Source organism: Myotis brandtii, unplaced genomic scaffold (assembly GCF_000412655.1).
Source record: "Myotis brandtii unplaced genomic scaffold, ASM41265v1 scaffold34, whole genome shotgun sequence".
NCBI classification, from domain to species: domain Eukaryota; kingdom Metazoa; phylum Chordata; class Mammalia; order Chiroptera; family Vespertilionidae; genus Myotis; species Myotis brandtii.
This window is the reverse complement of record NW_005363098.1, coordinates 466,706-481,196: the sequence shown is the minus strand read 5'-3', so window position 1 is coordinate 481,196 and position 14,491 is coordinate 466,706. Positions and strand designations below refer to the sequence as shown.

The following is a 14,491-nucleotide window of genomic DNA, read 5'->3' as shown; positions in this document are numbered from 1 at the left end:
CCCTCCCTCCCTCCCTCCCAGAGCCAGTGTCTGGCCAGGGACTGGGGGTCCTGTCTGCTCAAGCGATCTCAGGGACCTAATACTTTTGAACTGTTGGCCTTTAACGCATTGCTTCTGGGTGATAGACATAGCACCCCAACGACTCATTTACTTGTTGTTAAAGAGAGACTACATGGCCAGTGCCATCTGCTTACAGGAAGTTCAGAAGTTCACAGAATGAAAAATAGACGTTTACAAAATGTCAGCCGTGCCCCTCGCTGCCTTGACTAGTAACCTACAAGCGGGTGGAGAAGAGAAGGGTGCTCAGGCTACCCTTGGACTACGCATTGTGCTCGTGTCATTTCATGTGCGTGTGTCGCGTGTTTCTGTGCTGACGCTTTACGGGAAACAGGTGTCCCTGCTGGTGGAGTGGCCTGGTGGTGCGGTACTCATTCCACGCAGTCATGAATGATGTAGATGTTCAGAATGTCCTGAACAAAATCTGCTCTGTGACAGATGTTCAGAATCAGTAATAAGAAAGGACACGTGGCCAATCTCTAATAAATTAATCGAGTTGAACATCATAATTTTTTAAGGCAGATGATTTGTCAGCTTTCAGAGTGATTCAAACAAAAGAAACTACCTTTCACCCAGAGTATGGTGCCCGGAGATGTTTCCTAGGACCCAGTTGATTAATGGCCAGCGTCTGTGATAACGGTCCCTAGAGGTTTAGCTATTTTCTTCTTCCGAAGCAAGACTTTCAAGGTAGAAGAAGGAATCTGTTGTCTTGCAAAGTGAGCACAAGTGCTGTGCACCTTCCACACCCCCACCCTGGCACATTCACCCCCTGCTCCCGTCACCTCCGCGGGTGTGAGCCGTTGCTATGGAAGCACAGCTGCACCTTCATCAGAGTGAACGTCCTCCTTTATACCTGTGCCAGGCTGTGATTGCTGAACAACGTCACTTTTGCATCAGGAGGAGTATGACTCCACAAGGTGCAGCTTGATACAAACCTTGTATTGCACTAGGAAGAAGTGATTTGCTATCACCCTTCACCCAAACAAGAGTCTATCAACACTTCTAATTTCAGCAGTTAACTTTCTTCACATTCTTGAAACTCACTAGTTATCAGGCAGGAATCTTACCTTTTATGGCTCCTTTTTACAATGAGGAAACGGTGGTCGTTTGTTAAAATTAAGCAATGTCTTGAAGTATGTATCCCAAATGTCCCTATTTAAAGCCACCGAAGGTTTTCTGTCTTCTATTGAACCACCTGTGGTCTGCATACCATGAAATTTCTAAAAATTAGTATTTAAGTCTACAGTCTACAAAAATGAGGCTTGAAGGTATTAAAAAATTCCATCTTCTTTGGTCTCCTTTCTATGTGCAGGGCAATTTTGGCCATAAATCTTAACAGTCGTAAGTGCTCGTCCGCTGTTAGGTGTTTTGACTGTAGTTGAACAGTGAAGAGTGCAGGCTCTGAGACCAGACTCAAAAGTCACTTTATTGAGTTAGGAACTACACCTGCTCGTCTGTCAAGGACTCATACAAACTTCCTTACCAAAGCCTACAATCAAAACATGAGGTTCGCTAGGTCTTAACATGTCCGGTGAATAAACAGGCCCGCCTCTGAGCCCGGGTAGAAGGGCCGCTGGTGCAGGCCCCTCCAGCAGGAACGGGGTGCAGTGGTGTTCACGTAAATCCCTTTGCCAGAGACCCCCACTATCGGAGGAGATAGACAGTGAGCTAATATTCTTTTTTAAATTTTCTGCAGGTTACTGTGTTCCTTACCTTATCCCAGAGTGAGAGATTTAGTCATATATCTTAGGGATAGGTGTTCCTTGCATGATACCATAGGTAGAGTAATGAAAATGTATTTAGAAATCACTTTTTTAATGAATTACATTGTCATTAGTCTGTGAAATTAACAATTCAGTGACTACTAAGATTGACCCTTTAGTTAAGCCAGAACATCCTTGTATTGTGATTTACCAGCGAGACCCTCTCTCTCACATCGGAGTTTTCACAGTGGGTCATGGCTGCCTGTTTTCTTTCCTCTACCAAAAACATGCGTCCTTGTACCCAAAAGAAACTGTGCTAAGCATGTAAGTATTTAAAAATCTAAGGTACAAAGCAATGTTTTACCAAAAACTTTATGGTAAAATAAATTTATTTCCTGATTTCTAAGACTATCCATAGTCAGATATGGTTGCCATGTAACCAGGCCCCTTCTAGATTTTTTAGATCGTCAAGTGTTATTTTGATCTGTATAACATCCATTAAAGCCAGTGGAAATTGTGATGCTGTAGTCCAAGGGCGGTTCTATGAAAACATGTCCCTTCTGGAACATCAATTAAGGTGACAAACAAAACCCTGAATTGGCTGTTAACTATTACTAGGCTTGGCCATGTAAAATGGATGAGAATAGATGGGTGTCATGGAGACCATGGGACACCACTCTCTCTGACACAGGAGTCCAGTGAAGCAGTGACCACAAACAACGTTGGCCAGTGATCCAGAGATTGAAGCTGCTGAGTTCTGCCGTGGCTGTAAATAAATGACGTGAATATTATAAAAATGAACAGACATCAACCACAACTAGGAAAATAGTCCTCCTACGGAGATATCTTGTTTGTCTGTTGAGGATAAATCTAGTAAGAATATGAAAAAAATTAAAAACCATAAACTGGAATAATTTGAATGCTCAAATTGAGGTCATTTTTATTCTAATTAAGGTTTGGGAGGGAGGGGAAACCTGTTTCTGCATCTGTTTTTTAGGCAAATAACAAGCCTGAGACAGGGACCATCTGTTACACTGACCATATAACAAGATGTTAGATTTGCTCGGACATAATGATGTGGTTTGCAGTATCAGATGTGAGGAAGGGCTGGTCTTTTAGACCTGCCGTGATTATGTGTGTGCACCACACCACTCAAGCTATTTAACTCTCATTGACACTATTGCTGCATACACTCTAGCAATCACACACACACACACACACACCCCTAGGGACAACTTATGGCAGTAATAGCATATTAGCAAACCTGTTCATAAAGAGGCCTCTTCTTGAGATTGCAGGGACCTCAAAAGTGAGCATCGCTGTGTGTTGGTTATATCTGTATTTGAAGAGCAACTCAGAGTCTGTGCAGTCACTGAATTTGCCTGTTCTCAGTAGCGACCAGGTGTTTCTGAAGCACGCACATAATTGTGGACTGATGCATCGTAAAAAAATCAGTCATAGACAGATACGCACCTTATTATCTGGAAGGACACAGCCCTTCCAAGGAACGAGAGCTTCCTATTGTTTAAACACTTCACAGGTTTATTTTTGGAGTTCCTTACTACATAAAGTGATGTCTTACACACCTAAAGTAAAAGGTGTTTGGTACAATACTGCTAAAGGGCCTTCAGTTAAAAATGTCATGGTACCATCATGGGTGCCCGGAAGTGAATGTCAGGACCCTCTGTGCTCTGGCATCATCTCTAAACTCGGCCAATATGAGATGGTGGCATCTGGGAAACGTGAATTTTCTGAAAGAGAAAGGATTGATAGAGAGTTCTTCTATTTTTCCTTCCCCCTTCGGGTACCAAAACTACAATAGACAGGCCTTTGGGGCACTGTTTCTGACTAAGTTTTTGAAATTATGGTTCACTAAACGACTTTTACTCTTCCTGTTTTCAAAAAGCATTTAGCACCACTTGCTATAAAAGCATGGACACAGCAAGTCTAAATATCCATCAAGACACAAAAAGGCGAAAAAGACAAGTCATCAAAATAAAGGATAAAAGAGATATTTTATATATTATAAAAGAAGAAGACTGAAAGCCTGGACCCTAAGAGAAGTTACATAATTAAACACAAATCTTAGTTTTTTTAATCTCTATCAAACAAAGGATAGTAGGTGGGATCATGGATTGCAGAAAATTTTTTTTAACTTAAAAAATTTAATTGTACTTAAAATATCAATAAAATTTACCATCTTAACCATTTTAACTATACCGTTCTATAATGTTAAGTACATCCACATTGTTACATAAACAAGTCCCCTCCACCCCCTCTTCCAGCCCCCATCAACCACCATTCTTCTTTCTCTGAGCTTGACTACTAGGTACCTCATATAAGTGGAATCATACAGTATTTTTCTTTTTGCAACTGGCTTATTTCACTTCGCAGCATGTCATTAAGGTTTAGCCACGTTGTAGCATGTGTCAGAATAGCTGTTCAATAATATCCCATTGAAGCTTTTACCGCATTTTGTTTATCCATTTATGTGTTGATGGACACTCACGTTGCTTTTGCCTTTTGGACATTGTGAATAGTGCTGTTGTGGACATGAGTGTGCAAATGTCTTAGAGTCCAGTCTTAGAGATTCTCTACATAGAAGTCAGCTTGCATTCTCCCTGCCTAGGGCCACAGCTTGGCCTGGATGCTTTGTGGGCTTATCAGATATGGTATCTACTTAACAGTGTCTACCTGTCAGAGTAGATGATGAATATGATTCCTGGACTGCATGTAGCCTGGGGCAGTAATTTCCCAGGTCAGCTGCCTCCAGATGGTCCTCCGGACAACTAGAGGACTAACCCTTTCAAATGTGCTTTTTGCTGGTGTCTTGGTAATCTAGTCCTTGAATCCTAACACACTAGCATGTTCCTGCAGACAGCAGTGGCCAGTAGGTCCGATAGGCTGTTCTCCTAATGTGAAACCTGGCAACACTGTTAACATGTACTGATCGCACGTACAGACGTTGTTCAGATTGTTTAGCTACTAAGTTAAAAACCGGCAACTAGCATACAAATCATTTAAACTGTGACTATCCTTCCCACTGTGATTTTAATGGGGGCTTTTTTCTAATTTCCTATCTTATGTGAATAAACTCCATTTCCAATTCTACATTCCCTCATCGGGGGGGGGGGGGGGGGGCAGATGTTTTCTAACTCTTAAATTATTCACTTTGGTCCCAAATGAACTGGGTTTGGAGACATGAGATTATTTTAATTTATTATTTTAAATGATCATATGATTGTAGTTTAGTGTAATGGATGTTCTAAGAGAGAGGAAAGGATGAAGTTATAGCTATGAATAAAATTGGTGTTCTAATTGGAAAAAATGATAAGTTTACAAAACTACGGAAACATTTCTTTTTCCGAAGGGTTTCTCTAAAAATATTTTTAGAACTATTTTTCTCAAAGGTTTTAACCAAGGTCTTTGGAATGGGACTGGGTCTCTGCGCACATTTTGGTGGTTGTGTGTATTATTTATCTAAAAGCAGAAGTTATTCTGTTCTTGCAAATGAAACAATGTTTAGAAATGGATGATGTGCCCATGGTTCACAAGTAGAGACAGGTGGCTATCAGTTATTCAGGTCTGATGTTCACGTTAATGTAGGGATATTACCTAACTCGGTAATCTCCTTCAGCCTTTACATTAGTCCACTGTCCAAGGGTGACGTTTGCGTTTACTTTCATCTTTTAGAAGCATTATACAAAACTCATCTCTTTTCCAAAGTAACCCATATTTTTTCACATTATTCTACTCAAAATGAGGTAAGATTATTAAATGAATAAAAGCATGTAGCAAAAAAAGATGTCTGTGAGGTAATATTGCAAAATTAATATCAGTATCATGCCAAAAAGATTGTCCTTGATTCAGCTTCTTTGGATGTACATTTCTGTGCATTTAATCTAATTATACAGAAATGATGTGATGCAAAATGTGTTTTTGAGATGGCCTATTTTCTTGAAATTTCAAGCTATATTGAGTACACAGTACCCTTCATTTAGAGAACTCAATTTCATGCCGTACAAACAGCAATGGAATTTGAAAACACAAAATCTTACCACATAATGGGGACCAAAGGATAAACAATTGAGTGAATATAACAACAAAACATATGAGGGATCAAATATCTTTATAGCTGTAAAGAGATACTATGGAGAAAAGAGCTAAAAACTGTTGGGCTGATAGATGGAGAAAGGAAAAGACACAAGGTTTTAATTTTTTAATTCTTTCACTATTGTTGACATACAATATGAGTTTCAGGTATGCAACAAAGTGACTCAGCATTCATACGTCTTATGACGTGATCACCACAATAAGTGCAGTAACCATCTGTCACCCTCCATAGTTACTACGATATTATTTACTATGTTCCCTATGCTGTCATGACATCCCTGTGACTTATTTTATAACTGTACTTCTTACTTCTCTCCTCCTTTCTTCCTGTTTCCTCACGCCTCTGGCAGCCACTACTTTGTTCTTGTCTGATTTCACTTATATGTGCAATCTAAAAAAACAAAACAAACAAACAAAATGAGACAGAAACAAACTCACAGATACAAAACCTGGGTTTGGATCCTGGTTGCATCCTGGACTTAAATTTTCTTATCATGACCTTGATGATGACCTTCACAAGGCATTGTGAGAGTTAGCAAGAAGAAAGGGAGATGTGGTGTGTGGTAGGCGTTCCATGAGGGGCAGCACTGAAGGCCACGGGAGTTCCTTGGCTACTTCCTCAAGACCTAGAGATGCTATTCACACTGAAGGGCAGAGCATGCATTCTTCAGGTGTGTGGTCACATTAGCGTTCACATCTGCTTTCAGGTGGCATCTGAGGCCTCTCTTTAATTGGCCTTTCATCTGTGTGTGGTGTTTAGTTACCACATCTGATAACAGAAACACGGACACAGAGGGGTTTAGTTCTCATGCTCTAAGCCAATCCCTCTCACCTTCCCAAAAATCAGCATTCTCTCTGGTTGTTCTCTCGATTCCCCATCTGCACATGGAAATATTAACAATAATAACACAATATTATTTTCCTGAAAAGTCATTTTAAGAATTTGATTCTGCCCTAGCTGGTTTGGCTCACTGGATAGAGCGTCAGCCTGCAGAATGAAGGGCCCCGGGTTCGATTCTAGTCAAAGGCACGGGCCCAAGTTGCAGGCTCATCCCCAGTAGGGAGCATGCAGGAGGCAGCCAATCAATGATTCTATCTCATCATTGATGTTTCTCTCCCTTCTTCTCTGAAATCAATAAAAATAAATTTTTTTGAAAAAAAGAATTTGATTATTGGTTTATTTTATCAAAATGGTCATTGGTTGAATTTCGAGAAGCATTTTATTCTCTCCATTATTAGCATACCTGCAGCACTCTATAGTTTACAAACCTCTGTAGGCTGGTTCCTTCATCCCTGCAAGTGTGGGATTGCTGTTAGTATCCCTGTGTTACACAGGACAAGCATGGGTTCAGGAGCCACACAATCACAGGCTCACAGCACCAGCACGTGGAAGGGCTCCTGGGTTCTCCGGGGCCTGTTATGGCAAAGCCAAGGGCGGCTGTCCCGCCTCCAGCACAAGGTGTCTGAAGGGATCAGAGGCACCTGAGTGCACTGTTAAATGCATGGTGCCAATGCACGATGCATTATTATCCATCACGTCCTGATTCACAATCTGCCTCCCCCCATTTAGGACCTAAATCTCTTCCTTTTTTGAGAACTTCACAGATGCCTCATCTATTGTATTAGCCATTTAACCTTTCTGTAGATTTTCAGGATTATCTCTCTCTAATCATCATCATATGCAAATTTGTATCTTCAGTTCTTTTTGTGGCCTTCACTTGCTCTCCTTTTCCTTTTCTTCTCTCTCTCTCATTCGTTCATGCAATATTTATCAAACAAAGATTTTACTTATGGTGCTCGTCCATCATGCTCTCTTTGGCATTCAAAAAGGTTAGCCAGACCTGGAGCTTGCCTTTAAGAAGCTTGTAGTTTGCAATCAGAATGGTACAACTGAACTGAGCCTTTTTTTTTTCTAAACACATAGACATTCTGCCCTTTTTTTTTTTGAAAGCCTTAAATATATAGCCAAGCTCAAAAGAAAAAACAAAAAAGTGCAAGAACAGGGAATTCACAGCCAGAGTGGTTTAACTTGGAGCTAAAGCTGCAGTTGGCCCACAAACTCCTGGATGTGATAAATGCCTTCGGGTGGGTATCAGAACACCAACTGGAACAGCAGACGAGAACTGGAACTCCAGCAGGGCTGGGGCCTGAAATAGAGCCCCTGCATAGAGCCAAGGCTCTGGAAAGATTGTTCTGTCTACTAACAAGGAAGGAAAAACTCAACAAGCCAGCCAGCCAGCAGCCCAGGGACATGGCAAGGAAGCTGAAAGAAATAAGAAGCACAAGCTTGCACCACGTCAAGTGTGGGGTCTAAATTTAAACTACACAAGTCTCGCAAAAAAGCATTCAAGCCGAGAAATTAGCATAAAAACTGGTCCAGAACAAGTGAAATGCCTCTACCCTGACAGTTACAAATGCTAAAACTTCCTACAGAGTCCCTCCCACAGACAGTGCCCCTGGGATTCACCCAGAAGACAAATATATGCCAAAACAATACATGGTAGACCTGCATATTAGCATCCAAAAAAAATTGAACAAAAAAAAATCGGAGAAACTATAAAATAAATACATTAAAAGTATTTAGAAGTATAATAGGTAAAGATATAATTTAGAGAAAGGAGATATAATAACAATAAAGTAAGAAGTATATCATGCAACATGAATGTTTGAGAAAGAACTAAATATAGCATTTCTAGGAACCTAGGCATGAAAAATATTACCATTATAATTAAAACACTATAGACATTAAATAGATTGGACACGGGAAAAGAAAAAATATTTGTCAGGAACTAGATCTGAGAAAATCACCTAGAATGCCAGTGCAATGATAAGAAGATAACTAATATGAGAGGGAAGTTAATGTGGAAGACAAAATGAGAAGGTCCAACACACTGCTAATAGGAGTTCAACAAGAAAAAAATAGCATGAATGGGATAGGGATGATACTTAAAGAAACAATGGCTAAGAACATTTCAGAACTGAAGAAATACCTGCATTCTCTAAATCAAATGCAGATATGGAACCCCAAGCAGAAGAAATAAGAATCAGTCTGCACCTCGGTACTTCACAGTGAGACTGCAAACATCAAATTAACACAGGAAAATGTTTTAAGCTACCAAAGAGGAAAATGCAAGTCGCCTACAAAAGAACGACGATTAGACTAAGAGGAAATTTCCCAGAGGCAGCACTAAAGGCCCAGGTGTAGTGGAATACTGTCTTCACAGTACTGAACGTCCTTAGCTGTCAAATTAGAAATCTGTAACTTTTAAACTATCATTCAAGAATGAAGGTGAAATAAATTTTTCAGACAACTTACTAGTAAGACTGAAAGATAAACATTCAAGGACTGAAAGAATTCCCCCCCAAAAAATGGTCTTCAAATAGAAATTAAACCCAGAAGTAAGGGAAATGCCAGAAACAGTGGTGGCTAAAGAAACATATTGGTAACTCTAAACAGACATGGGGTGTGGATATGTAGGAGAGACAAAATTCAGGGCCGATTTGAAAACAAGCTGGAATTTAAATACTAAAGAGCAGTAACATGGAAGACGGAGAGCAGTAGACCAAAGATAAAGTATACTACATTTCTGTTGCTCATGGAAAGGCTACTGATTAGCTTTAGCTGTCTAAGTATGCAAGTTCACAACTTAATTATTTAAAGAGTAAAAATAAAATGTATGCCTTCTAAACCCAGTCCAGGAGCAAAGAGGGGGATTTTAAAAAACAACAAACTGCATCAGTCCAATAAAAGGAAGAAAAGCAGAAAGAAAGAAGCAAAGGAGGGGATAACATTAAAATGGTAGAAAAAAATCAGTATCAGTAATCAAGATAAATGAAAACAGATTAAAACTGAGCTATTCAAATCCAAAGACTTTAAGATTTTTTTAAAATCTAGCCTTTTGCTGTTTATAAGAGACATGTGTGAAATATAATTATGTGGGAAGTTTAGAAATAAGGAACTTTACAAAAAGGGCTTACCAGGCAAATTCTAAAGACAGAGCAAAAGAAAGAAAGAGATATGAAAGAAGGGAGGGAATAATGAAGGAATAATATGAGTGTCACTAAAAAATTTTAAGGCAAAAAATATTTGGACTAAAGATGGTATTAGTGTCCTAGCTGGGTGGCTCAGTTGGTTAGAGGGTCATGTCCCATACACCAAAAGGTTGCAGATTCAATTCCCCATCAGGGCACATACCTAGTTTGTGGGTTCAGTCCCCTTGTCAAGGTGTGAAAGGAAGACAGCTGATCAATGTTTCTCACATCAACGTTTCTCTCTTAAAAAAATAGATATGTGTGTATTTGAAGGATTAAAAATAAAATAATTTTTTTAAAAAATGTTATTAGTAACAGCAAGAGAAAAAGGCTTACAATAAAATGAGTAAAGATATTTAGAGACAAATTACCAAACAAAAAAAACCACATCTTCAGAAAACATTTGAAAAATATTCAGCCTACTGGTGATAATGGAAATGCAAATAGAATCAGCAGTGTGCTACCCTTTCAACCCATCAGATGACAAAACATTTTAAATTGGATAATGACAAGTATTGGTGGGGAAGTGGAATAAAGGGACATTCTCGTCTCCTGCTGGTTAGAAGGAAAGCGACCTGCACAGATCTGCAGCTCATCGTCTTCGTTCTGTCCCAGAGGAGTGCTCAGGGATGTTCCTTTAGCATCACTGATAATAGCAGTAAAGAGGAAACAACCCAAGTGCCCACCCGTAGTGGAATGGTTTAGCGAATTGTGATACAGTCACACAAGTGAAACTTGTAGCACTGAAAATGAATGAACTCAGGAGTTATCTGTGCTAAGATGGATACATCTCAGAATTATAACATTGAATAAGAAGAAGTTGCAGACGGAGGTACATATCTAGTTTCAAATTTACTAAAACAAAGCAGTACTGTGTGCTATGTTTATAGATACATACCTGTGCAGGAACAGTCACATCTGAGAGGGAATGATAATCAGCCAAAGTGAATGTATCCCTTGAACGAGGAAGACGAATGGGATCAGGGAGGAAGACACAGCAAACCTGAGCTCTGTCATGTTCCATTTGTAATGATGTGAATCAAATATAGTAAACATATTAGCATTTATTTGCATTGTTAATTCTGGATTGTAGATGCATGGGTGTGTTTGTGTGAGTGTATGTATTTAAAATACTCCCTTCATTGAAAATAGCTTCCGGCTTATGAGAGAGGAAAGACGTCATCATCATAATGCAGAGCAGAATGTTCTGGGTTGCATTGTGAGTTCTTTACAAACGGCTTTCAGAGTTGAGATGAGAGAGATTTCTGCCAGTTGAACCCAAGAGTGCTTCCTGGAAGAGGCGTCACAGTGTTGCTTTCCTACAGATGCCCTGCCTTCAGTTATTCATAGACATCTATCACACACCATGACCTTTTTTGTTCATTTCTTCGGCCTTTGTCAAGTCCTTTCCCATTTTTCACTGTTTTTGTTTTTCACTAATTACATTCTGCTCAATATAAAGTAGTAGTTACCCAGGGCCTCCCCCAAATTACTATGAGCCAATACATCTAAAAACCTGTAAGTGATGCCTTACTTTTAATGGAAAGAGGAAATAATGCCTTCTATCGTAACATAATGTGGATTTTTTATGACAACATTGGATTTAGTGGAGGAAGAGGATTGGTTGGTTGTTCAAATGAATGGAAACATTTGGCAAACCCCCACATCGCTTTCTCCATTTACCAGAAAAATTCTAGTCAAGGTTCTCACCTTTTCAAATTGTGTCTAATTTCCCTTTTTAAAGGTGCTTCTTCAAACAGTTAACAAACTTATTTCAAGACCTCTGTAAGTGTGTGTTGCGGGCGGGGGGGAGAGTCCAGGTGGAAACTGGATTTGGTCATCACTATCCTGTGTTCATAGCATCCAGCACAGTCCTTCCAAACAGTGAGTGCTTGGACTCTGCTGACACGGAACGGAAGCCACATCACAGTGGCTTCTCTGCTCTCTGGATGCCCTCACTACAACAGCGCACACCACAGAATGAAAGCACGGCAAGCCATTCCCAGTCACTGGGCAAGGCACCCAGTTTGTTTTTTTAAATATATTTTATTGATTTTTTACAAAGAGGAAGAGAGAGGGATAGAGAGTTAGAAACATCGATGAGAGAGAAACATCGATCAGCTGCCTCCTGCACACCCACTACTGGGGATGTGCCCGCAACCAAGGTACATGCCCTTGACCAGAATCGAACCTGGGACTCTTCAGTCCATAGGCCGACACTCTATCCACTGAGCCAAACCGGTTAGGGCCCAGTTTGTCTTTAAAATGCACATCTGCTCCGTGTTGACACCCAAAGGAAGACTCTGACTTAAACCGAGCTCGTTAGGCTGCCTGGAGCTGCCAGACTGGGTTTGACAAGGAACCTTGTTTCTCAGACCTTTTTTCCCTTTTCCTTGGCAGAGAGAAGATGCACCAGTCTGCCATGTATGAGCTGTGCCAGGGCATGCACCAGGTCAGCCTGCAGTTCGTCCGACTGCAGCTCACCTTTGAAGAATACACCATCATGAAAGTGTTGCTGCTGTTAAGCACAGGTAAGCCGATGCCCGCCCAGGCACCTTTCTACCTGGTCAGGTCATCTCCCCTTTGGGGAGTAGCCTACGGAGAGTATCAGGTAGTTGGTACAAAAAGGAACAACTTGAGCTGGGAGGAGGGCTTTGGCCTTTGATGAGCTAGGTAACTTGCAGAGGCTAAGGCTTGGGACATATGAAAGAGCACGTGCCTTCAGTCCTTCCTTCATCCGACCTCAAATGTTCACTAGGTGTCTGTGATGTGTGTGGTGGGATTGGGCAGGTCGGGAAGGATTGGGTAACTGAGGCAGGGTCTCTGCCCTCAGGGAGTTTTACTCTAAGGTAAGTTTAGACATCATTGCAATACATGTGGAAGGGAATGGCTACTGTGATAGAGTGTCATGGTGGCTCATGGGAGGGAAGGGCATGGTCAGCTCCGGGGGTCAGGGAGGGACTCGGGGGGAGTGGATCTTGGGGAGCTTTGGGAGGGTTCCGGGTTGGCTATGAGGAAGGAGATGGCATTCCCAGCAAGGAACCGGGAGAGTGAGTGTGGAAATGTGGCAGAGCACTTCAGGCAATAGCACTTACTTCTGGGGAGTTGTGTTGTTAACTTTTAATTTTTATTGTACTTAAGTCTTTAATTTTCCAAGGTGCATCTGGTTATATTGGACTGGGGAGGAGCGGGGAGTGAGGTTGGATGTGGCCTGGACCCGGATACTCAGTGCCTGTGGGAGACACCTGGCCTCTGCTGGGCGGGCCCAGAGGACAGCCCTGAAGGCTCTGCGCCGCGGGGCGACGTGAGCAAAGCCGTATTTGTGGCTTTAGGAGGAGGTGTCTGGTGGTGGCCTGGATTTGAGAGGAAAGGAGGTGGGAGAGGCCAAGACAGGATCTATCCTGTCTGGAAGCACAGAGACCTGTGAGGCTGTTGAAATAATGGACTGGCTAATGGTGGTTGGTTGACGAAGGACAGGAGCAGGAAGAGCAAATGAACATGGTCTGGGTCAGAAGTGAGCACAGAGAAATGACGAGGATGGCAGTGATACCATTAAGAGAAGTGTGTTAACATTGGTACTTGGAAAAAGTTTTATGGAGTAAAAAATGAATTTTATCTTTGGATAGATTCATTTTTACACATATCTTAAGCGAGAGGCCAAAAGAAGGAGAAAATTTGGGCCTGGCACTCAGAAGACTGGTTTGGGTATTGAGATATAAATTTGAAATTATCTTTACGGGAAATTGTAATCTGGACTCAGCTGGTGAGCGAGGTTGCCGTGCCACAGAAAGAGGAGACCAGGTCCAGTTGGCCACGTGCAGGGGGATGGCACGGGCGGAAGGGACAGACACAGCTGTCAGAGGGGAGGTGTACAGCGTGGAAGCCAAGACTCGGTTTCCAACAGGGGCGAGACGAACCACCTGCCTTGCAGAGACGCCTGCCAGCGTTGACCATTAGGCGTCGGGCAGGTGCCAGATGGCCAGGGACTTTCAGATGGATGGGAAGCTCCTTTACGCTTCTGGAACCAAGTAGGACTTGATGGCATAAGATGCCAGAAGAGATGGGTCAGAATTAGCCTTGGCAAAGACAGGGAGCACCTTTCCTTGGGCAAGGGCATGTTCAAAACAGGGGAAGGAATTTGAGGAAACTCAGTCAGATGAGGGGCAGACCAAGAATGGTGGCAGGAGACCGTCTGGAGAGGTAATCCCTCCGCCACATGCCATGGCCACTGAGGTCACTCAGACATGCTCTGGATGCCAGCGGTGCCAGGGCGAGTGGCGTGGACCTCAGAGGAGCTGTAGTTGTTGAGTGACCGACCAGCTCTGGCATCCGAGTGTGCCTAGCCCTTCCATGGCCAGTGAATCGGGCTGGGGAGAAGGGCCGTTTGCAACAGAGTCATTTGGAAGAAAGGGGCATCAGTAGCCAAGGTGACAAGGACACAATGGACAAGAAGAGATGTATTTCCAGCCAAGAGTGCTTGGCCTACAGAAGAGTGAGCCTCAGACAAGGTCCAGCAGGAGCAGGGATGTAGTGGTGACCACACATCAGAATCCACTTCCCATATGTTTAGCACCTTGCAGTTTTAC

The 14,491-nt window shown here is 41.9% G+C and overlaps 1 protein-coding gene across 2 annotated transcripts in view; it reads left to right on the top strand.

Annotated features, from left to right (window-relative positions):
* NR3C2 (nuclear receptor subfamily 3, group C, member 2) overlaps positions 1-14,491 on the top strand; it is a 294,691-nt gene that overhangs the window by 256,691 nt on the left and 23,509 nt on the right. For both annotated transcript variants that reach the window (XM_014543864.1, XM_005871406.2), the window contains exon 7: positions 12,306-12,436. In XM_014543864.1, the coding sequence (XP_014399350.1) occupies positions 12,306-12,436 (131 nt within the window). The remainder of the gene's footprint in view (positions 1-12,305; positions 12,437-14,491) is intronic.